Here is a 22997-nt window from a genome sequence, read left to right on the forward strand (position 1 = left end):
CTGGACTAGATCCGGGGGTGAGTGAAGGAGAGGAAGGAAGAGAGAGCGAAATGACAGAGAGATGAGGGACATCCTGTTCAAAAACGAAAAAAGTAATAAGACAAAAAGAAATAAAAAATTCGGTATAGAAACTTGTAATGAGTGTTGCAATGGGGAGTTCAAAGCTTCAAGCTGTATCTTTTAAGCAGAAACTCAGTATGTTTGGTTTTACATTCCCAAATTTGAACTGACTTTAAGATAAATGTAAACTGAAGATATTTGGGGTTTAGACTGTTGGGTTGAAAGGGAAAAAGAGCCAAAGCTGCATATCACCTTTGGCTCAAGGAAACTGCAAGTTTTTGATGTTAGAGCCAAAAAAAATAATAATTGAAAGATTAACAAACAAAGGTGTCTGCCAGTTGCAACCCTAGAGGATTTATATAGTTTAGGCAGTGACAGGGAGACAAAACCAGGGGTATTTTAATTGCAATGCAATCGCTGCTGAAAAATCTTTTGTAAATCAAATACCTGCCTTTAGACATGCTCAAATTCAATTTTTGAAAAGGTATAATCATCCCACCCAACACACAAACACTTTGTACACTGATGTTGGCTGGGGACTACATATACATTGTCATACACACTGTACATCATACTAGAGAATGGTTACTTTTGTATTAGTCTATACATATTTTAGTAAAATATGTATGCATATACATATTTTAATAAAATATGTATGGAGTAATACCTTTAAGCTAAGAATTTAGTAAGGGCTGTCAGAAATGTTATTCTGCAGCCATATGAAAAGCAAAAGGTGATATTTTTCCTCCATATTCAGCAGGAAAATCCTCTTGAAGCACTTGGAAAGTTTAATGTGTTCTGCATATTGAAGCCCACCTCTTCTCCCGTCAGAGGTTGTTATGCAATACTGAGGTGTTCAGTCTTTCCATTTTCCTGCTCGCTCTATACTGATGCCACCAAGTTCAAAAGTAATTTGAAAAGCAGATTAAACTAAAGACTGACTGAAACAACGGAACAAGTTTTACAAAGCTATTAAGAGAGGCAAATTCACAGACTATAGTGTAACGTAGTATAGGTGTAACTAATAAAGTGTAATAAATGTGTCAACAAGCATACGTGATAAAATGCAGGTCATGAGTAGGGAACAGTAACGCTGAGTTATGTGAATGGCAGCGCCCTGTGAGATTTCATTACTTAGACTCCTTATATATGCCAAATGCTTCCTAAAACACAGTGCTGTGTTAAGATACAAATAAACCGCCAAAAAATGTTAAAGCCAGGTTTAATTTGTCATTTTTAACAGTAATGACTCAAAACAAATAACCGTAGCCTGATCGGATATCAAGTATCATTAATCTTAAGTTAAAGAGAGCTGACATCTCTCCAGAGCAATGCTCCTTTATTTCTTCTTTGGTGTGCCTTTCCTATTAGATTTATGTCCTAAATTTAATAGGAAAATCCACAAGTCAACTAAAAACAAATATATCAGTGAAACAGAGTATAATTTTACATAGCAGAAACCTGAGGGTTAGTTACCCCAAAACATGAAATCTGAGCACCAACAGAAACAGTGATGACCTCAGTGCGGAACGACTTGTTTCCTTCTCACTCACATTATGTAATTACATCCCCGAGAGTCAGTGTCTGTAATGCTGAAATTCAAAACAACCAATAATGAAAGTACCAAGTGTTATATATTTTTAAAACTGACCAGGAAAAAGTAAAAGTGCTCCAACCGCCAGCCTTTTGACAAAGTGCTGTCCATGCTAAATCATGAAATTCAAAACTAACCAAGATGATAACATTGTGTTATCATTTTAGTGATAAGACAGTTGCACCCGAGGGCAGTTAGTCCATGGGTAAGATTAATACAGCACTGACTCTGGCTCATTGTCTGCAAAGTAATGGAAAAATAAGATAGGTCCACATTCATCCACTCATTATTATTCCACTTTGTCATATAGAGTTACAATGGCAGATGCTCACAGGAAATATGAGCAAAGTTTCAAATAATGATCTCAATAATGACTATACAATCACTAATAATAAAAATGTAACTATCAGACAAAATCTCAGGCATCAGACTGCTCTAAATGATCCGTTTCCAACTGCTCTTTCTACTCCTAGACATAAATGAAGTGCCTAAGAATCACCAACCTGGTGTTTGCAAGGAAAGACACAGGAAAGGTGGTTTACAGTACGGCTGACCTTAAAGATATAGGAGCTGAAATGACAGAAGATGAACTTCAACGACTTCAACGCTCCAAAAAGCCCCAGTATAAGCTAATTATGCATTACTTTATACGGTGAATCTTAAAACTACTCAAAAAGAGTCAAGGAATAATGATATGGAGTTATATGAGCATAACAGGTATACTTTAATAAAATCATGTCACTAGAGTTCCACATGCCATATAACATTCAGTAGTAAAGCAGCAGAGCTGAAAAATGTTAGACTTTCAGCTCAAGATAGACTTATCTGATATTATTCAACAGAGAGAGAAAAACAAAACAAAACGCAAAAAAACAACAACAAAAAAACACATATTAGACATACATATATATCAGACTGCACATACCATTCTTTGCCATGAAAACCCCCCCCAAAACAAAACAAAACAAAAAAACAAAATATGTCACAAATGCAGACTAAATGAGGATTTAGGAATTTTACAATCCTCATCTTCTAGGGCTTAAAATTAAAATCTCTGAAAAAATTGAAATAAAGCAACATGTTTTGTAATTTAAAGCAAAGGTTTTTGCTCATTTTAGCTTTAAGTTGAATGATTAGTTTATATTGAAAGGGAAACCAATACATTAAAATTTTATTCTTGGGATTATCATATTCACACTGAAAATGGCTCAGGCCCCCCCTCCCCCCAAGTATTTACGATCTGAAAAATGATGTCTTCTGATAACAGAAATGATAAATACAGCTGGAGCAGCTGCATCTTGGAGTAGATATAAACATTTCCATATGATGATGAGGGCCATGTAAACGGTAAATGAGTGTATAGAACCTGTGTAGTGTGTGTGGTCAATTGAAGTATATACTAGTAATGCAGACTAAACAGAGCTGGAGGAAGTTTGGGTACGGACCTCGGAGCTGCACTACAAAATCTAACCACAGCAAAGTGACCGAGGCGCTACAGGCAAGATCAAGCAGACATGCAGACACACACAGTCACACATTTGCTTCATATTGGACATGCACACGGACAGCTGCAGACAACATGGACTCATAGTCATTCTTAATCTACTTTCTAGTTCACTTGGAATCTATGCTGCATAAATGCACAGTAGATTGGCATCGACAAGAAAACTTGTACTTCTTTGAAAAGCCTGGGCAATTTCCTCTAAAAAATAAATAAATAAATAAATATTGCACAATTAAATGCGCAGTATTTTTTTGTTGTTGTTGTCTACAATCTTATAAAGAGGAACTGCACAGATGTGGGTGGCCATAGACCTTTTTGAAAAATAAAAATAATACACCCTCCCCGGTATGTATTTTTGTTTTTTGGGCAAATACAAAGATATACAAACTTCACCCACACATTCTGCTGAAGAAAATTCATGTCGCTCAGACTCTATTGAACCCTCACATTCAAATTTGCAATACTAGCCATACTGAAGAATCATCTCTTTCCTGGCAACTAATCAAGGAATAATCTTTACTGATGATTCACAGGAAGAATGCTAGTCCTTCACTGCTATTCCAAAAGTTATTAACAAAACCAATTATTGATGAAACAAAAAGTGTATTTTTGTTAATGGTTGGTTAATGATGTTGAAGTTGCACCAGCTAAATTACAGTTAGAGTCAGTCTGTTGCTTTGTCCTCAGTTTATCACTAAACTTAATTATGAGGATTCATTGTATTATACAGCATAATGGAATTGGTGCATTGGTGCCCATTTCTTAATTTGAGATTAAGAATGGTCATCAAATGAAATACAATTTCAAATTTATGCTGAAATTGTACAGGAGCATGGCTTGCATTTTTTGTGGTTGATGGATGTTCTTGATCAAACACATCTGCATCTACTGATTGCATCAAGGTGCTATTCTTTAAACACATGTGCTGTGAAAGCACCCTTCCTATGCATCAACAGTAAGTTCCAGGAAAATTTCTGAATCACGGAAGGCAAAAATGAGGATTCCACAGAATAAACCTTTTTCCCCTTCCTTGTCACTGAGTGTTGTGAAAAGTAGCTTTTAAGCAGTTGTTTGTATTGATTTGATTCTTTAGCCTTGACAATCCATTTAAGAGAAACAACCAAAACAGACTAGAAAAATCCTGTCCAGCTGCTTTATCTCGTTTGTGTAAGGTTACAACTATTTTCAAAGAGGCTGAACACAGTATTTTATGAGAGGACACACACATTACCAAACTTTATTATATCAGCCTTTAAAATCCTATGTTAAGAACCACCACTAGAAATATTTAATCTTTGGAAGTCATTCAAGACCACCATGCTAAGAAAAGCCTTACTGAGATTCAGATCTTTAGAAATATACCCAATTCTGGGAATTAAAACTTAGTGCTTCACAGACAACATGGCATGATGATGAATGGAAAAAAATATTTACAAAAAAATAAATCAGACAGTATTTAGCAAGAGAAGAGGTTGTTGGAGGGGACAAAGAACAAGAGAGGTTATAGGAGATAGGAAAAGTGGCATAAGATGATGTAGGAACAGACAATGACTCCTGTGGCTTTTCTTAACAGATTGAGTGCAAATGTTTGAGCTAAAGCAAATGGTAAATGGACCGGTTCTTATATAGCGCTTTTCTACTCTTCACTAAAACCACTTTATTCACCCATTCACACAAACACTTTTTTCTATGCCTATGTATTCTATCTAGTATTCACACACATTCACAATCTGATGAACAACAGAGAGCAACTTAGGGCTCTGTCTCTTGTCCAAGGAACACTTTGGCATGGCATTGAACCACCAACCTTCCGATTAGTAGGCGACCTGCTCTACCTCCTGAACCACAGTCACCCCAAAGAATATCAAGAACATGAAGAACACACACAAGCCTTGTGTAAGTTCACACACAGACACTACTGTTCTGTCTGTGCCACCACAAAATTAGTGATTATTACTGTAGCGTGTGGATGGCGGTACAATAATCCAAAACAACATTAAACTGTTTCAAATCCCTCCCACTGCAGCCACCGAGTCTAACAACTTTTCTGGCAGACACCTATTATTCTATGCTCCAGTTTCTGAAATCACAGTAGAAGACAGGATAAGAAAAAAACAAAACAACAAAAGGCAAGGAGCCAAATGAAAGAGAAAACGTCCGATTTCCAGAAAGAGGAAAGTCAGGGGTGAGAACAATTTAAATGAGCATCTTCAACACATCATTCTTTTGTGAATGTTTGCTAAGAAAACTCAAACACTGATCATTCAAAAAGGCAATGGACTGGTAAAACAAGTTGCATGCAGAGCTCCAGATACAAAACACTGCTTTTTCAAAGCAGTAGGGTGGAGATGTGGTGCTGCATTCATAACAGCTAAGGCTTACTTATCTGAATGCCTGGATTGTTTAGGTATGTGAGCAACCTTCTATGTAGAGGGTACACACCACAAGCCTAAAGGTTATTAGCACAAATGTTAAGCAAATATTTTCAGCCTATTATTTCTTCTTGTTGAGTGGACTGGTGAGCCCAGTATTCTAGAGGCAGGAAATTTTAGGCAGTGCCTATTAATTATCTCATATCTGGGTCAAACTGCATGGTCTGCTGGTGCCAGGCTTACATAAAGCAGAGAGGAACATACCAAACACGTCACTATATGACTCACATGGATTGTGTGCTGATGAATCATAATCACTTACTCTATTCCACATTTCAACTGTCAAAACTGTGTTGTTTAAAGGGGAGAAAAAAAGAGGCACTGAAAAATTAAACAATTTACAGTTCCAAAAATAAATTACACCACCAGGTACATACATCTTCCAAGCCCGCTGGTACTAGCAGCTAGCAATATTTTGACTAAATTTGACAACCAGTACAAAAGAAGAGATCAAGCCAAAATGACAATTTAGGGGTTTTTCCTGTCTCTAAATGGCTCTCTGGTGGGTGAATATATACATACATGACACTGATCTGAATTAAAGCAAAGTCTATTACCCTTTTTGATAGAAATATACGACTTTTCCTGCCAATTACGAATACCTAATAAAAATGTATATTATACTTAAGCAACCATAAACTTCTTTTGTGAGTGCAAAAAGTTTTCTGTGCAGGAAAAACCCTTTCTAAAAAATCTTTTAAAAAAAGTTAAAGTTAAAATTTACCATTAAAAAGATTAATACACCTTTAATCATAATCTTACTCCAACACACTAACATGAGCAAATCCAGACGGAAAACATAACTTCAAATTTGACAATGCCTGTCAGTTTTTCACTATCACTAACATGCACTCTCTTTGTGACATTCATTCCCTAAATTTCAGGAAGCAAACACACCTAATTTAGTTCAGCATTGCGTGCTGACAGTACATCCTGTGGAAGCTCAACTGTGCACATGAGTACATGCAAGTATAGAACCAAAAAGACAGGAAAAAAAAATGTGTTTAACACACAAACAAGCTGACACACAGATGTGTTTCCTGAGCGCTGATGATGAATACTGAGACAGTGGTCCCCGATAACTTCCCTGAAATACACTCTGCCCGCTCGTAATGCAGAGTCTGGAACTGAGGCTGGATCTTTATCTTAATCACCAGCTTCCTGGCTACCCCCCAACCCCGCCCCAAACTCAGCACACACACGCACACACAAGGAAGCATCAGCATTGCTTTCCCAAAATGTCAGAAACAGAGGGACATAAACACAAGGCATGACTGTAGATGAAAAATATACAGCATAGTGTCACACGCTCACGCCGAATGGGAAAAATCCCGAGATGATTCTTCCAGTCCTTCCCTGCTTGCTGCATGCCAGTTGGAGGCTGATGGAGGAAATGGATCACATAGACAGACTCCCTTCCTCCCGGTTTAATGCAGCCAAGAGGCCATATTTGAGAGATGGATTCATCCCCTTGTACATTTCGTGTCAGTCTCCTATGAGGAACTCTTGTTCCACTGGATAAAGGAAAACCAAGGAAAACGCCCTGTTCTTACTAAGTTCAAATCACCAACTCATTCTTTGCAGGAGGCCAGGGTAAGTGGAGGTCAGCACAAGTGCCTGCAACCCTGCAGTGTTGGGAATACCAGGATTCCAAATCAGAGATTACTCTCTGTGGGAACACGACAATATACTGCCTACCAGTAAACTAAAAGTAGGCTGATTTTCTAATTAACTGAAGCGTCAAAGAGTAACTGTCCCAGATAAATGTAAGAAGCAGCTCTGAAAATGTGAGAAATTCAATGGTGCCAGACATAACTGGAGATGAATCCTGTCACAATTCAAAATTCTGCAGCGTGTGAGAGTTCACCCTACGCAATTTCTAAATCACTGCTGCTACAAGAGGGGATCCTAATGAGTGTGGATAACAATCAGAGCACACTTCAAATTCAGCTGTCTCTGTGACTCACAACCAGAAAAACACTTTTACTTTAGTGAAGGAGAATTTAAAAACAAAATCATTTCAACTTTACATTACTGTGAGAAAAACAGACAGAATAAGACAGCTGCAGTTGAGCTTTGGTTTGCAGCAACATCATCACCTACAATTTTTTTAAAAACATCTATATAGAGTTGCAAATAAAATACAGACCTTTGAGCCTCTGACTGTCCCCTGACATTATTACTTAGCAAGTTACCAAAATGATTAATCCTGACAGGGTACTTTAAGAAACAAGCCACATTAAGAAAACATAAAAGGTTTGAAGCATTACCATTTACAGCATTTAATAAAAGTACTAAGAAGCAATAAGAAAGAATTTTATGAAAATCCACAACTATGCAACTTTTAAGAAGCCCAGCTGTGCCAAAGGTAGGTTTAATTTTTTAAATTCAAATTTTAATGCTGCAAATCACCGGGTACTAGCTGATAAATAGATTTGGAAACTGAGGATGAAACCAATAAATTAAATAAACTTATAATTATTTACTTAACTTCTTTAGATACAACCTTTCTCAGCCAATGCCCCACTTTTGCTAACAGTGCTAAAAACTGGGGAGCCAAGGAAGATGGCAGCACACTAGGAGAGCTCCTGGAAGGAACAACCCTTTTTTCACATAAATTGGAAATATATACCTCTCAACCTGTCAGGGTACAAGTACTTTTGATGCGTTGAAACTTAATATCTTCATAAGTGGCTAGATATTTGCAGTCTCCCAGAGAAATATTGAGTAACAGTAAGGCTAACTTTTTCAGAGATGCGGGTATGAGATGCAAGCTAACAACGAGGACCGGCCTGACGCTTGAAAGTATTTCAGTGATTCCGAGCCCTCTGAAGGACTCAAGCGGGAAAAATACCAATTCCAACTTCATGGAAGAAATACAAAAGATTAGTGTGACGTAGCAAGTTGCACACAATCAAGGAAACAACTAAAGAGTTTAAAGACTCAGTGGAAAATATTTAAATAAGACTGGGTGAAGGGGAACAATGTCTGGTGTCAAAGATGTTCTCGGGTGGAGAAATGTGTGGAAATGTGAAAGAAGAAATTGGTGACGCTCTGGGCACATATGAAGGATTTGGAGAAACTGAGCCAGAGGAATAATGTGAGAATGGTGGGGCTGAAAGAAGGCAAATAAGAAAGAGGGAACATAGCTCAGTATGTGGAGAGGATCACCTGGTGGCACCCAAACTAGATGTCAACAAACCACCCCAAACCATCCTGATGCAGTTTCTGTCCTCGTCAGCTTGAGATAACGTACTACAGATGGCCAAAGAGAAACGGGAGCTAGAATGGGAAGGCTGCAAACTATCCTTCTTTGAGGATCTGATGAGGGAGCTTGTGGAAAAGCAGAGAGGTTTCAGTGCTGTAAAGAAACACCTACTGGTGTTCCCTGCAATGCGTATCTTCACTTGGAAAGAAAAGAAGTACATTCTGAGATAGCGCAGAGGCTGAAAATTTTCTGCAAGAAGTCAAGCAGAGAAGATGTATTATCAAAGGTGCTGTATATTCAGCAAACACAAGGTAAAATTCATGTTGGTTCTATGCTCTTCGACCAACTTATCTATTATATATACACTATTTACTTTATTTATAAGTAGTAGTTAAGAAAGGACTATAAAACAGCAACATGTTCCCTGTTGCATCCCTATAGTTAGGGATGCAACAGGGAACATGTTGCTGTTTTATAGTCCTTTAACTACTACTTATAAATAAAGTAGTACTTATAAATAAAGTCCCTATAGTTAGGGATGCAACAGGACAAGCAAGCAGGAAGTATTAATAAGCACTTAAGCTCATTCACAAATACATGTTGTATTTAATACAACATGGCAATTTCTTTTTTTTGTTTTTCCCTCTTTTTTTTTTTTTCTTTTTTTTAAATGCAGGCGCATTTCAGTCTGTGGCTTTCCTTTGGTGTTTCTATAATAAAGCACTGCCCAGACCACTGTTTGCAGATGATATATCCAAGCAGCTGTCAATTCGCTCTTCGTCTTCCCCACATAACAGAATCCATACTTATACTACCTTATTACTACTACTATAGGTTTGGTCCTAAAAGCGATTCTACCACTCACTTGAATTTTTTTTTTGCCCATATGTCGGTGTGATAAATCATCCCCTTTAATCATAGCATTACAGTTCAACAAGGAAAATTTCCAGAGGGATTTTTTTTTTTTTTTTTAAATGTGTAGGTAGGTTCAACAGATAAGTCTGCCGTTACACGATTATCTCTCAAATTACTAGAACACTTTGTGGGTAGATGATTAACACCTTCCAACCAGCAGGGTGATCATATAATATACCAGTATTTTCTCTGAACATTTTTAATAGTGAAAAAGTAAAAGTTAAAGCACTGGAATGATTTTTTTTTGAGTAGTATAAAAAATGCAACCAAAAAAAAAGGGTAATCTTCCATCCATTTGTCTAACCCTAGAGAGGGAAACAATTAAAATTTTTGATCAGTGTTTTTTCCCAGAAACAAGAATACAAAGCATTAGCTTGTTTCTTAAACTCCTCCTCAAGATTGCACATCCTTCCTGTCCACAACTGACTAGACCAGGGGTGGGTAATCTCAGTCCACGAGGGCCAGTGTCCCTGCAGGTTTTAGATCTCACCTTGGGTCAACACACCTGAATCACATGATGAGTTCGTTACCAGGCCTCTGGAGAACTTCAGGACATGTTGAGGAGCTAATTTAGCCATTTAAATCAGCTGTGTTGGTTCGAGGACACATCTAAAATCTGCAGGGACACCGGCCCTCGTGGACTGAGATTGCCCACCCCTGGACTAGACAGTAATCTCTTCTTCAAGGAGAATGGACGATATCTCGTATAATGAAAAAAAAAAAATCCTATCAGTCCACTTTTAATAAATAATAGTTTGTACTAGTTCTGATTTATTTATTCTCACATCCAAAATGAAACCTCACAATTGGTCTCTGTTATAAATGTAAAACTAGGTAACCTTAACTTAAATCCATTTCGATCTTCAACAGTGCCAATAAATATAACAAACAAGTCATGAATATATCTGAACTAAAAGTTAATAAAGGAGAGGTATGATCATGATCAACATGATCAAGTTCAAATTTCCCCATAAATAAATTCACATAACTAGGTCTGACTGCTTCTGTAGGGGGGAAAAAAAAAACTAAAGCTCTCAAATCTAAAAAGATTCTTAGTGAGAACCATTTCTACTAACTTAGCAATTCTATGGCTAATGTTCCCTCTTCCCTTGCATTCAAATTATAATGTAGGGCTTCCAGCTCCTCTTTATGGGGAACATTTATATATAAACTCATGAATTCTGTTGGAAATAAGATCAGTATCTTTAATCTCACTCACAGATATTAATTTACACAAAAAAGAAGAGCCTATTGACACAACAGGATGTCCTGGAACAGGCTCCACACAACTTATATGAATCGTAGGCAATGTATAAGAAAATGGGAGATCTAGGAAGCACCATTTACTGCTGAATCTAGCGTATTCTTTATTTACTTCTAAACTTTCAATGTAGGATCATAACTTCAAGAACTGTAGAAGTCTGTATTAGGCATCTGATTCATTACGTGAACCTCAGTGTGATTCTTTGTTCTGCAACACTACTGCACTACCTTCACCAGCATACCGGATAAGTACTGTTTCATCATTTGCAAGATTATCTTTTAAGAGCCTGTGGGATAAATTAGGACTTAGCACTTGCACCTCCTCTTTAACTAAATGACGAAAAGTTTGCAGAAAGGCATTAATATCTGGGGGAGCAAATATGTTTTTAGATTTTAACTTCTTACTAATCTGCAGCTCGTTAATTTATCTTCATCACTTGAGTACACAGACTGTGTAGAGGGAGAGAATCTTTACATGAAAAGAAAGCTTTGAGTCTTAGTGCATGAAAAACCTTGACAAATTCAATCTTGGTCATAAATTCAGTCTTTTTAGAAGGCTCAAAAGACAGACATTTAGATAACATGGTAAAAAAAAATTTGAGTACCTACTTGTGGTGTTAGTTTGTGTGCGCTAAACTTAGAATGTATATTCTCTTGCAACCCTTTAATTTAAGAGCATGTGTAAATTCTTAAATTAACAAGCTCAAGTCCAGCGAACATTTATTCAAGCCTTCCCACCAATAGGTAAATATGTACCTTATTATCCCCCAATCCCCTCAGGATCCTTTTTGTTCCTCCAATACTGAGATAAAAATGGACCCATCATTTAATGCAACTCCCTCTGCTTCATACATTCTAAGTTTTACAACAAAAACTCCCAAGTCCAAAATACCTTGGGAGGCAAGTCTGAGAAGAAAAAAGTTCCTCTTACTAACCACCACAGTGAAGAGGCAAGCAGGAAGAACAGCTGGGTAAATCTTTGAGTGCGGATTTGTCTTTTCGGTACAACTATACCCTGTTCTGTATGAATGAGCTTGTTGTTCCCCCGTAGCACACTGCACTTAATGAGTGCAACCAATGACTGCACAGCCATAGACATGCTACAGTGCTGAACAGTGACACTAAATAAAGGTAAAATCATCTTATCACAGTCAAACAGTTTAAGTTCCCTTCTTGCGTTCAGCAGTCATGCCAGATAAAAATCAACAAATCATTTGACTGATTTTGAATGGTTGATCAACCTAAGTATTGTGTCACAGAAAAGTAATAGGCCCCAGCTCTCAGAGATTTACAATACACCATTAATAAGAAACCAGAGCCAGAGTAGCACTATGACATACTGAAGAAATAATGCTACCTGACAGCTTTTCCAAGCTTTGGAAACAAAGGCAGTTAACTTATAAACACCAAAATTATTGAACAAGTGTTTCACTCAGTCATCATCAGCACATCAAAACACCTGGTGATTTTTAAGATTTTTCAATAAATAGAGATATCCTTACATCATTAGAAGAGCAGAACAAAGGAAAATGTAATTCATTCTCATCTTCTTCTAATTAACATAATTCATACAGCTTGCTTTAATTCTGCCGTTTGCAGTAACACAAGACTCAAGACTATACTTTTGTTGATAACTTTGGCTTTAACAAAAAAAAATATGTCAACCACATTTCTTCAAATGTATCAAGTAACTTAATTATGTTCACCTTTCATTATAAATTCATCAGAAATGGCATAGAGCACTACAGCCCATGTAGCCCACTGTGAAATAAACTCCAAGGGAGAAACTACTTATCTTTTTTTCTGCCAAGCTAAGCAAACTGAACGAATTGACATAGCTTTCACCAGATAACTGCGATGAAAGACTGAAAGTAGAGTTCCTGTATATACCCATGACGAAATATATCCTACAGAGGTCATCTACCTGTTAAACCACTCGCTCTTCAGGGTAAACAAAAATAAATAGCTGTGTAGACTAAAAATAAAGCGGTGTATTACACCACCTTCACCTCTTCTGCTGCTTCACGCTTTTCCTCGAAATTCATCATTGCCATTAGGGACGTAATTTGTAAAATACTGTTGGCTTATTTTGCACTTGCCGTGAAGAAACACAGCAGCTATCTTTGGAAAATTAAGATAATAGATGATAAAAAAGGTAAGGCTGTAATGTAAGGCTTTTACTGTCAATAAAAGTATTTAAAATAACCACTTATCACAATGCTGAAGGGCTTTGGGGAAACGTGTACACTGCCGCAGACGTGTCAATATCAAGCTTAAGTATTTAAACTTAGCTAACCTTCGGGCGGGGGGGGATAATAACCACCCAATAAACACTGATGTCAACGCTAATGTGTGCTAACGATAAAAGCTCATTCACTAGCTTCCAATATTCCTCAGTATGCTACCCCGGATTTCAATTAAATATAAAGGAATTCAGTCAAGTCAGAATAATAATAATAACAATAATAATAATAATAATAATAATAATGAGGTAAAATATGGTTTAGCGCTTTTACAGATTACAACACAGGACAGAGTTATGCTGTACAATTAGGAGACGCTAGTTAGCATGCTGGGCTAGGAGGCTAGCTCGCTAACGTTTCCGAGCGGCGCAGGAGGGGGTTTAAATTTTCTTACCAGTCAACCGCAGCTTTACTGGGCCATTTCTCCTAACTCCTTGGTTAGACATTCCCCTTCGTGTTCCAGCTTGACGAATATTCACAAAAGTGTCACCGTGTAGGCTTTTTTCCTTCTTCTTTTTCAAAAAGGCATCTCCCAAACAAATCCTTCTGCTAGCTTGGGGTTAGCTTGTAGTATCACCATAGCAAATCACGCTGACTGTGCACGCAACATAAAGGTAACATAATCACATCCCTGGAATAACACTCTCCGCGCGAACTCCTTTTCCGCAAAACAATTGCAAATAACTACATTTCCAAGTGCCGATCATGCCGTGTGCCACGAGTATTGATACAAGTCAGCAGAGAGGCTCGTCCTCCATCCGGACAGGCGTCTGCGCTGCCTGGGATGCCTGGACTCAAGTTGTTCGTGATGATGGTGAAGACAGTTCTACTGCAGGCAGGCAGGGACAGGGGAGGAAAACACAAGAGGACATCCGGTACGAGCGTTCAAAATAAACTCACAATCAAAACAATGCTTTTCAGTTTTCCAGTACCAACTACTTCCTTATTATGAATATTATAGATCAGATTTTGCTATTTAAAAAAAAAGAAGAAAAAAATCGAATCCAACAGGATCACTTCACTGGGTTCAGTGCGGGGCCCTGAACTGGTCATGTTGGTTATAAACTCAGCTGTCGTGTTTCTTAATTGTTAAAGTTCACCTAATTCACCGATGACACAAAGCTTCTGAAGATAGAGAGAGAACTGAGAGTTTTAAAGAAATGTTTTGATATTAGAAAACTATCATGGTTAACTCTTGTAGTAAAAGGAAGCATATTTATATATTTGGAAATAAATAAAAAAAACTATGATGAATAATGTTGAAGGAGGGGTATAATTATATAGCAAAGCTCATATAAAAAATGATTTTAAAAAATGCATAAAATACGCCAGTATATGAAACCAAAAGATTTACTGAATCAAGAAATAATTAATTTAGACGCCTTCTAATTTTGATACACTTAAACACAAAACTAATATAAAAAATATATATAATTCCAAACTTTGCTCAAAGGTCGTCTGAAGTAACAAAGATATAGTGTGAACCTAAGGCGAAAAATATGCTCTAAACTCTCAAATAAAGAAACCAGTTAGCTCAAAACATGTGGTCCCACCCCACGCCAAGGTTACATGCTGTATAGATGCATAGAACCTTCCGAGTCATCACCGCAATATGAAATACAATATACTGCAAAACTGAAATTCCATCCATTACAATAGTTACCACACTGACACACCTTGTTGTTTAAACCTAACAAAAGTAGAAATACAGTGTCTCCTAGTGGTGGGGAAGACGTACTGCCTGTTTAGCGCAACAAAACTGTGCATCTGAAATTAATCCACCAGTATGCACAAGCTTATTTAATAAAAATAAGTTAAAATAAAATAATCATTATCATTAATGATGAATCATTCTTAATTTTCTAATGTACTGTTTTATAAAAAAACATAAGCACATTGTTTGTTATACACACAGAGAAACAGATGAAACAACAATCAATAAAACTCAATATGAATTAATAAAAGTTTATTTACAAATGTTTTTTAAAAAAACATGTATATTTATTTTGTATGCTGTTAAGTACAAAGTTGAAAAGACTAAAAAAGATCCCCCCCCCCCGGAACAAGAACAACAATGCAAGAATTACTATTTGTTTATGTTACAAAAACATAAGTGGACGTGTTAAAATTTAAAAGTGCTTTGCTCTTCGGGGATGTGGAAGGCATAGCAGTCTCCTCCAGCCTCAGGAACAACAGACTCTTCAACGTCATTCTGAAAGGCAAGTTTGAGAGAAGCATTAGACGACTAACCAAGTTACGGCAATGTTTCTGGGATGTCTCACGCGCACACACTGAAGATTTTCAGACATGAGACATCAGTCGGTTAAATTGTTGACATTTGTGATTCAGACAACACCATTCAGAAAATAACCCTGTGCATGACTGGACAACACAGAGGGGAGCACTCTCTGCTCATGTTGCTGTTGATGACAAAGCTGGTTTAATCTCCTCTCTCTTTTTCCATATCACAATTACATGGTGCAATCCTAACCTAGTTATGACTATGTGGCCTGGCCTCACTCCAAAACATGTCCCTATACTCCATCTCCTCCTGGATGTGAACATAAATGTCTACTCCGGTAGACTCGACCAAGAAGAGCATATTCTTAAAGCTATGAAAGGGTCTCTGTAAAGTGGTTAATATTAAAAGGTAGACTGTGTACGGACAGGCTGCACTAGAGGCAAGATCAGTGAACCTCTAAGTGTTTTTGATTAGATTTGACTGATGACTCTATACATTCATTTTTTAGGTTCAGGCAAGAATTTAATTCAAAGTAAATCTAGATGATACTTTGAAAAATAAACTGTTCACAGAAGGCCCATGGAGGGAATTTAAGGAGGGTGCTGAGTGGCAAAGGTGAACATCTTTTTGGAATTTTTACAAATTATTTCTAAAAGTCTGTTTTCACGTTGTCTGTATGACTTTAAAAAAAAATTAGATTGATGATTCATCTTTAAATTTTCCAAAGTGTAAAACTAAGCAAGTTTTTTAAGATGCCCCCGCTTTAAATGAACCCACTGTGGTCCGTCAACATTATGAATTTCAAGTTGCATATAGCTTTATCTAAATGCTTTCTTTGTCGGTGCTGAACACTGTTGCTGTCAACCATTCTTCAAACCAATCTGACTGCTCCACTTTCACCTGCTATATGAGTATCTGATGGGAACCTTGTTAGGAGGAACACCTACCTCGTCAGAGAAGAATGTGTCTATAATATTAAGCGAGGACTTGTAGACTGCTTCATTGTCGTGGGACTGCAGTGCTTCAATCTTGTCCAAACCACCCAGCTCCTCAATCATTAGGCACAGTTTCTCAAGTTCTCCAGTTTTTCTTGCCATCTGTGCAGAAAGGGAAACACATGTCAGATCAAAAGTTTCCACACAGAAATGATTAACCTGTAACAGTTATCAGATTTTGTTAGTGACCGCCAACAATGCATCACTGAGCAAATAACATGAGCAAATTCGGTAAATCATTTTTGTTTTCTAATCTCAGAAACTCAAGTATTACCCATTAACCCAAACTACTACACTGTTAACCTACAAAAACAAATGTCTCCTGTCAGGTGAGCGTGTAAATGCACTAAATTCATGTGACTCACGTTCCTTACAGATCCTGACTCCATACATTAAGTCCATTTTACTTCACTTCTTGAAAATTTGACTTTGTAATATTGCTAGAGTTCTGGCATGCAAGTTTATAAAAATGACTTGAAATTAAGTCTAACAGTTTATGTGACACACCTAAAAACTAAATGTCAATTACAACTCCAAGATAAGGATAAAAGATTTTTGAAGCTTCACTCATTTCTTGTTTTGAATGAGATATAGCAATGAGCCATATTAGAGGCTGGGATTAACAAAGATTTTAAACTTAATGCTATGAAGATCTTTTCTATTGTTATATTTTGACTTAGTTTTTATGTTAATTTAACACACCAATAAAACTATGAATCTGACTTTTTGTCTACACACCTACTTGGCTCAACTCAGTTTCAGTCGTTTTACATTACAACTGAGTACCACGTAATGTGCCTGGAGTAATTATACCAGTGCAGCCTATAGTCTCATGATGTCATTTGTTTGCACAAACACAACACACTGTGTTTTTGTGTAGCCATTTCCCTCGTTTTTGGGTTTCGAGAAGGGTGGTTTTGATTTTTGTGAAGAAGTCACTCTCATGACTCATTGAGTGACAGCACTGACCAGCCAACCGGTGGCATGCAGTACGGTGATGTCACATTTCAGATCGCGTCAGACCACTTGGAACTAAAAAAAGTACCTGGTACCAGGTAATACCACCTAATGGAAAACCCTAAAAAGACGAGTGGAGCCAAGCTGGTAATAGAGGAAAAGGGCTATTATATTTTAACCGAAAAACTGCATAATTTTCTCTTTAAACATTACCTTTAATGTCTAACTGTTTTTTTTCATAAAACACAGTTGGCTAGAGTCTAAAGAGAGACCCAGAATATGTCTGCATTTTCAGGCTAGTTGAAATCTATTCCACACACCATTAACTCCACCACTTTGATTGGTTTCTGTTTAGAATTACCAAGCAAAAACTGCAGTTTCACTTTAGCCTTTTATTATACCTGTAAAATATTGTATATTGCATCCAGGATGACTAGAACAATCTTGCTGTCCTTGGTTATCAGCAGATTGAGCAGAGGCTCTAGCACATTGCAATGAACCAGGTAGGCCACCTGGTCCACTGTTCCACCGCTGGTATAATTGGTAACAGCCCACACTGCCTCTCTCTGCGTCTTGTAGTCTCCCTAGACAGGAAATCCATCGATTCATATATCAGAAAAATTATAAACAAAATGATCAAATAAATAAATTAAGCAAACTATGCACAACGTGCTGAAGGTTACAGAAAAGTTGGGGGAAGATTCAATGACTATACTGATCAGGTTAAAATTAGCTACAGAGAAGTCAGTGTTTATAGCAGATCTATAAATAAAGATTTATTTTATTTATTTCCTTCTTCTTTTTTTTAAAACACTGACAAGTTTAATATAAATGTATTTAATAATAAGGACACATGTAACAAGCCCGCTCTAATTTCTGGCAGCACACTGACCTGCTGGAGGATCTCCACCAGGATGGGGATCAGGCCTGCGTTTATAACTTCCTGAATCTGGTTGTCCTTGCCGGCGGTGATGTTGGACACTGTCCACGCAGCTTCTTTCTGGATGTTTGGCTTTGGGTGGCGCAGAAGGCTGGGAAACAATGCCAGAGCACCTGCATTCAGCACACACTGGGTCTGCTCATCTGTCCCAGTCACAATGTTGCCAAGTGAGCGCAGGGCTGGAGTCTGTGAGGTAGACCAAGAGCAAGCTGGTTATTTTAAGCACTCTCAATTTAGAAAGTACACAGAATACAATCACACACATCTCACCTTCATGTCATATAAATAAAACAGATTATATATAATAAAAAAGTAATGAAGAAAGAACCAAAGAGAATATTTTTATCTTTGTGATCAGTATTGATTAGATGGAAGAAAGTGACCCAAGAGGCCATAGTGTATAAGTTCAACCCCTGTTGTGAATTCTAGATATGCTGTTTTACCGCCAACAGCTACAAACATAACAGGACACCAAGCCTCTATCAGTCTCCATCATAGCATCAGAAATTAGTGGGAATGTTTGATAACTAAACAAATACAACAGTCTGAGTTTAATAAATTGACTGCCACATACCACAATACTGAGCTCCCCACAGGCGAGTAGCTGCACCAGACGGGGCACCAGGCCAGCCTGCACCACCACCTCTATCCTCTCATTGGTGTGATCGGTCAGGTAGGACACAGCCCAACAGGTGTCTGTCAAGACCTCCTTGTCATCGTGATGCAGGAGGCGCACAAGGGCTGGAAGCAGCTGCAGCACCGCCTCCAAAGGAGGTGGGGGGTTCTTGTTCCGACACAGGTTGGATATGGTCCAGGTGATATTGCGCAGGTAGGCGGGCTGGTATAGTGGATTTAGATTCAAGTGTTATTTCATAACAATGATCACAAATGTGATTATTAGTGAATTACGATAATGACATTAAATAGGTAAGTAACTCTTTTCGAGAGTCTTCAAACTGTACAAGCTCAGTGCCTTAAACAAAATGACCTCATAGTTAACAACACACCCAAAAACAAAAAACTTGAACTAAAGAAAACTTTAAATAACACCTGCAAAAATAAAATGAGAGCAGCTCAGAGGGAACGTGTGCACTATGGATTACCCCAGTAAATAACTGCCCAATTTGCCCAAATCAAACCAGTGACCTCTCACTACTGTCAGCTAAAGGTGTGCATTACCTGTTGAACAGGAATAAAAAGATTCACAGCTCATGCTAAGGCCTCATTGATATTTGCCCCTTAAAATGTGTCAATCTACTTGAGCTTCAGTTTTGGATTGGTCTTTAATTACATATTTAATTGTTTATAGAATGCCAGAAAATTGCTGGTGTTCTATTTTGATATAAGGTATAAAAGCTGTTTGTTTCAACTTGTTCAGGTTGTTGATGTATGTATCGTGAGAGAATTTAATACAAATGTCTGTTAAAGGCACAATAATATTTGATAGAAACTCACAGGAAATACAGACAGGTCAGGGGCTGACAGCAAAGCCAGGAGTGAATGGACACCACCATGTGAGATCACTAGGTCTCTGGAACTGGGCCCATCACCTAAATATAGAGGGAAAAAAACATCTTTAGAGTAATCAGAAAAAAGGCACATAAAGGCAGATACTTTGAAACTACACAAGGTTAGCAAAGATAAAATTTCAGACTTCTAGTTTTTAGCTTAATCACGTTTGGAAAATGGACCCAAAGTGGGACTCAGCAACAACACACTTTTTACTGTATACATACAGAAATGCACTCTAAAGCCTTTAATATCACAGGCTAAATGGAACTCCAGATGAACTAAAGTGGGCACAATTGTCCACAATAATCTACAACGCATCCTGACATCAAAACTATCAGAACATACACCTGGAACAGTGTAGGATGTAGTAATGCACAGAAGTACATCAAATCACATCAAATCCAAAGAAAGAGGTTGAGTTTTGTGAGCCACAGTACCTGCAATGTTACCCAGAGCCCAAATGGCCTGTTCGCTGATGTGCTGATGGGGTGATGTCACCAGGCTGATGAAAGCTGGAATGGCCCCTCCATCTATTACAGCAGAAGTCTGGTCTGAAGTACCTGAGGCAATGTTAGTCAGGGCCCAAGCTGCCTCAAATTGGATGGGGGGGCATTCAGACAACGCCAGAAAACTAACAAACGTTGGGATGAGTCCAGCAGCAATGATGCTGTCAATAGGTGGCTGTTTTTCTCTGGAAAGTAGCCTTCTGTGAATCAGAAAAACAGAGTTGGATCGTTGTTAAAATTGAAGTAACTTAAAAGTAAAGGAAAATCAGTTTTCACACTGCTTAATATCATTGATATAGTAATACCAGTGATATAACTACAGGCAGATAGAGAGTGTTACAGAAGGAGGACAAAGAATAAGAATAGTACAGTGTACAACAAATAAACAAAGTTAAAGTGCCACAGGCCCATAGTGAGCCCCTTTTACTGGGAGAAAGCGCAAACATTTCATATATATACGACACCAATTTAAAAAAAAAAAAAAAAAATGAGGTTAAGTTTAAAAAAGTAAAAAACTGAGTGTGCAACAGAGTGGTGCAAATTGCACTGATAAAAAAAATATGTACACTATAATACACTACAAAAACACAAGTGCCTCGTTACGCAACCTTTTTTTTTCTTCCAGCTTGAGGTTGTCACTGAGCAACTGTCTCACACTTCCACACCCACACACAGTCAATTAACCTAACATTACAAGTATTACCTGGCTGCCTGCGTTGCCTGCAGCTTATAATCTAAATTCTCGCTGTTTACACCTCCGACAATTTCCTCTACAGTCCAGTGATGAGGAGGCTATGAAAACAGAAAGAGAAATGAAAGGGGATTACTGCCAATAAAACCAGAGCAGCTAAAAATAACACATTTAGAGGAACTTGCTTTGAATGTTTTTAGGTCATGGTAACTCAATCAGGGGAACATAGATCAATTATAAATGGACTTTTCATAAATTATCAGAGATACAACTTTTTAAAAAGTCAACAGTCTGTTATCACCAGACAGACACCTGCTCCAAGATTTAGTGACCTTTGGATAATGCTCGCAAATTGAGCAGGCTTAGCTTTTTTTCTTCCTGTGTGCATGCTCTGCAGAGGTGTTCATTTGGAGGCTGTTACATCCTGTTTATAACGAGTTAACTTCTGTAATAATCCAATGTTTCAAACAAGTTAAGCAGCTGTGGTTATATCAGGTGGGTCACCTTTACTCTCACAGCCAAACAAAACACAGAGGAGCTGCTGATTACCCTTACGTTGGGGTCTTTCTCTTGCAGAGGGGACGTTGGTTCGTCCAGAAGGCTGTGGACGTTTCTCCTCTTGAGGATGTGATCATCCTTCTTGGCTCTTCGCAGCTCCACATTGACTTCCGCTCTTCTGCGCCTCAGCTCCTGATCATACCGACAGACAAATAAAAGATATACCACAGCATTCAGGGCATTTGGGATACCGAATTAACTCTGACGTTTACTGCTAGGTTCAGAGCTTACATCAGCATCTTTTCCTTTATTTTTGAACTGGTTGAGTCTCGCTCCGTTGTCCGTGCCCGCTGACATTCCTGACCGTTGAGCAACACAATCGCTTCCACTAAAATCAGGCGCTACCTGTAATAATTTCACAACGACAAAGAATAAGCGGCAGCAGCCACGGTTGCTTTTAGTTTCAGGTGTCAACTAGTAAGCAGGCGCTGAGCTAGCTAACCAGGCGGTTATCTCGAAGCCAAGCCGGTTATCTAACACCATGTGGCCCTTCAGATATAGGGTCTGTCTAATAATCTAAAAACCCGCTGAAGCTCAGAAAACAAAGGTTATACGCTGTATTAGCAATTACAAAAGGTCAATAGCAATTTCAATTAGACAAAAAACAAATAAATGCACTATTAGCCACATAGCATGTACAACGTGCTTACCGTTCAGAATTCTTGTATTCTTTTAATATATGCACAACGTCACGTAACAACGTTCCAATTTTTCTGATTTTTAATTGGCCAGTTGGATTTTTTAGCACCGCCTCATTGGTCACGTTTAAGGAAAAAACCATCAAACAACAAATATGTTGTCAAAGGCAACCGCTGTCAGTATCGCGAGAAAACATGTTAACGTTTCTGTGCGGTAGCTTGTTCTTCTTGTGCTAAATGCTATTGCTGGGTTGTAAATTTTATCATGGCTAATTATTCCTCTTTTAAATAAAAAATACATGCAATTTTTACTATCAACTAAATGAATTATACCACTGACTACATATTCGATTTTCTATTTTCATGACTGAATTTTCCCTACCTGTGCGACGTAATGACCCAGTGGCCTAATGGATAAGGCATCAGCCTCCGGAGCTGGGGATTGTGGGTTCGAGTCCCATCTGGGTCGTATTTAGCTTCCTTTTCAGGGTTCTACTGTGAGCTCTTTCACAGATTCAGAAACAAGAATATTGGAACATTGGAACATCCGGTTGTACATTGTGTGATAATACTAACGAGACATTTTTTTATTTTTATTTTTTACAGTCATTGGGTTGAACATATGACCAGCGATGAATCCTGTAACAAGCTGTTTTCAACATTTTATGGTTTGTGCCTTGTTCATAAACCCATTCAGTTGATCTGCACAGTTATATTTGATATATATAAAATGTTAAAA

The 22997-nt window shown here is 37.8% G+C and overlaps 2 protein-coding genes and 1 non-coding gene across 6 annotated transcripts in view; 1 reads left to right on the top strand and 2 right to left on the bottom strand.

Annotated features, from left to right (window-relative positions):
- The window catches only part of LOC100698272 (E3 ubiquitin-protein ligase SMURF2), a 62522-nt gene extending 48463 nt beyond the window's left edge, over positions 1–14059 (bottom strand). For both annotated transcript variants that reach the window (XM_005463272.4, XM_005463271.4), the window contains exon 1: positions 13614–14059. In XM_005463272.4, the coding sequence (XP_005463329.1) occupies positions 13614–13665 (52 nt within the window). In that variant the 5' untranslated portion in view covers positions 13666–14059. The remainder of the gene's footprint in view (positions 1–13613) is intronic.
- A 1139-nt stretch (positions 14060–15198) lies between these two features.
- Positions 15199–22416, bottom strand: LOC100698533 (importin subunit alpha-1). 3 transcript variants are annotated; one of them, XM_013266177.2, is made up of 11 exons: positions 22271–22416; positions 21852–21965; positions 21618–21752; positions 21075–21163; positions 20303–20571; positions 19809–19903; positions 18928–19191; positions 18306–18539; positions 17815–17997; positions 16409–16558; positions 15199–15431 (listed from the first exon to the last, which is right to left on the bottom strand). In XM_013266177.2, exons 2-11 carry the CDS (start codon positions 21915–21917, stop codon positions 15342–15344), a joined length of 1575 nt encoding a protein of 524 aa, XP_013121631.1. In that variant the 5' UTR covers positions 21918–21965; positions 22271–22416; the 3' UTR covers positions 15199–15341. The 3 variants fall into 3 exon arrangements, with proteins under 3 accessions (XP_013121631.1, XP_003458361.1, XP_013121630.1); XM_003458313.4 differs by having other exon boundaries at positions 21612–21752; XM_013266176.2 differs by lacking the exon at positions 22271–22416 and having other exon boundaries at positions 21612–21752; positions 21852–22259.
- A 238-nt stretch (positions 22417–22654) lies between these two features.
- trnar-ccg (transfer RNA arginine (anticodon CCG)) lies at positions 22655–22727 on the top strand. The gene has a single exon. It is a non-coding gene; the product is annotated as a tRNA-Arg (tRNA).
- Positions 22728–22997: the final 270 nt, after the last annotated feature.

This window comes from Oreochromis niloticus, linkage group LG6, assembly GCF_001858045.2.
Source record: "Oreochromis niloticus isolate F11D_XX linkage group LG6, O_niloticus_UMD_NMBU, whole genome shotgun sequence".
Classification (NCBI taxonomy): Eukaryota; Metazoa; Chordata; class Actinopteri; order Cichliformes; family Cichlidae; genus Oreochromis; species Oreochromis niloticus.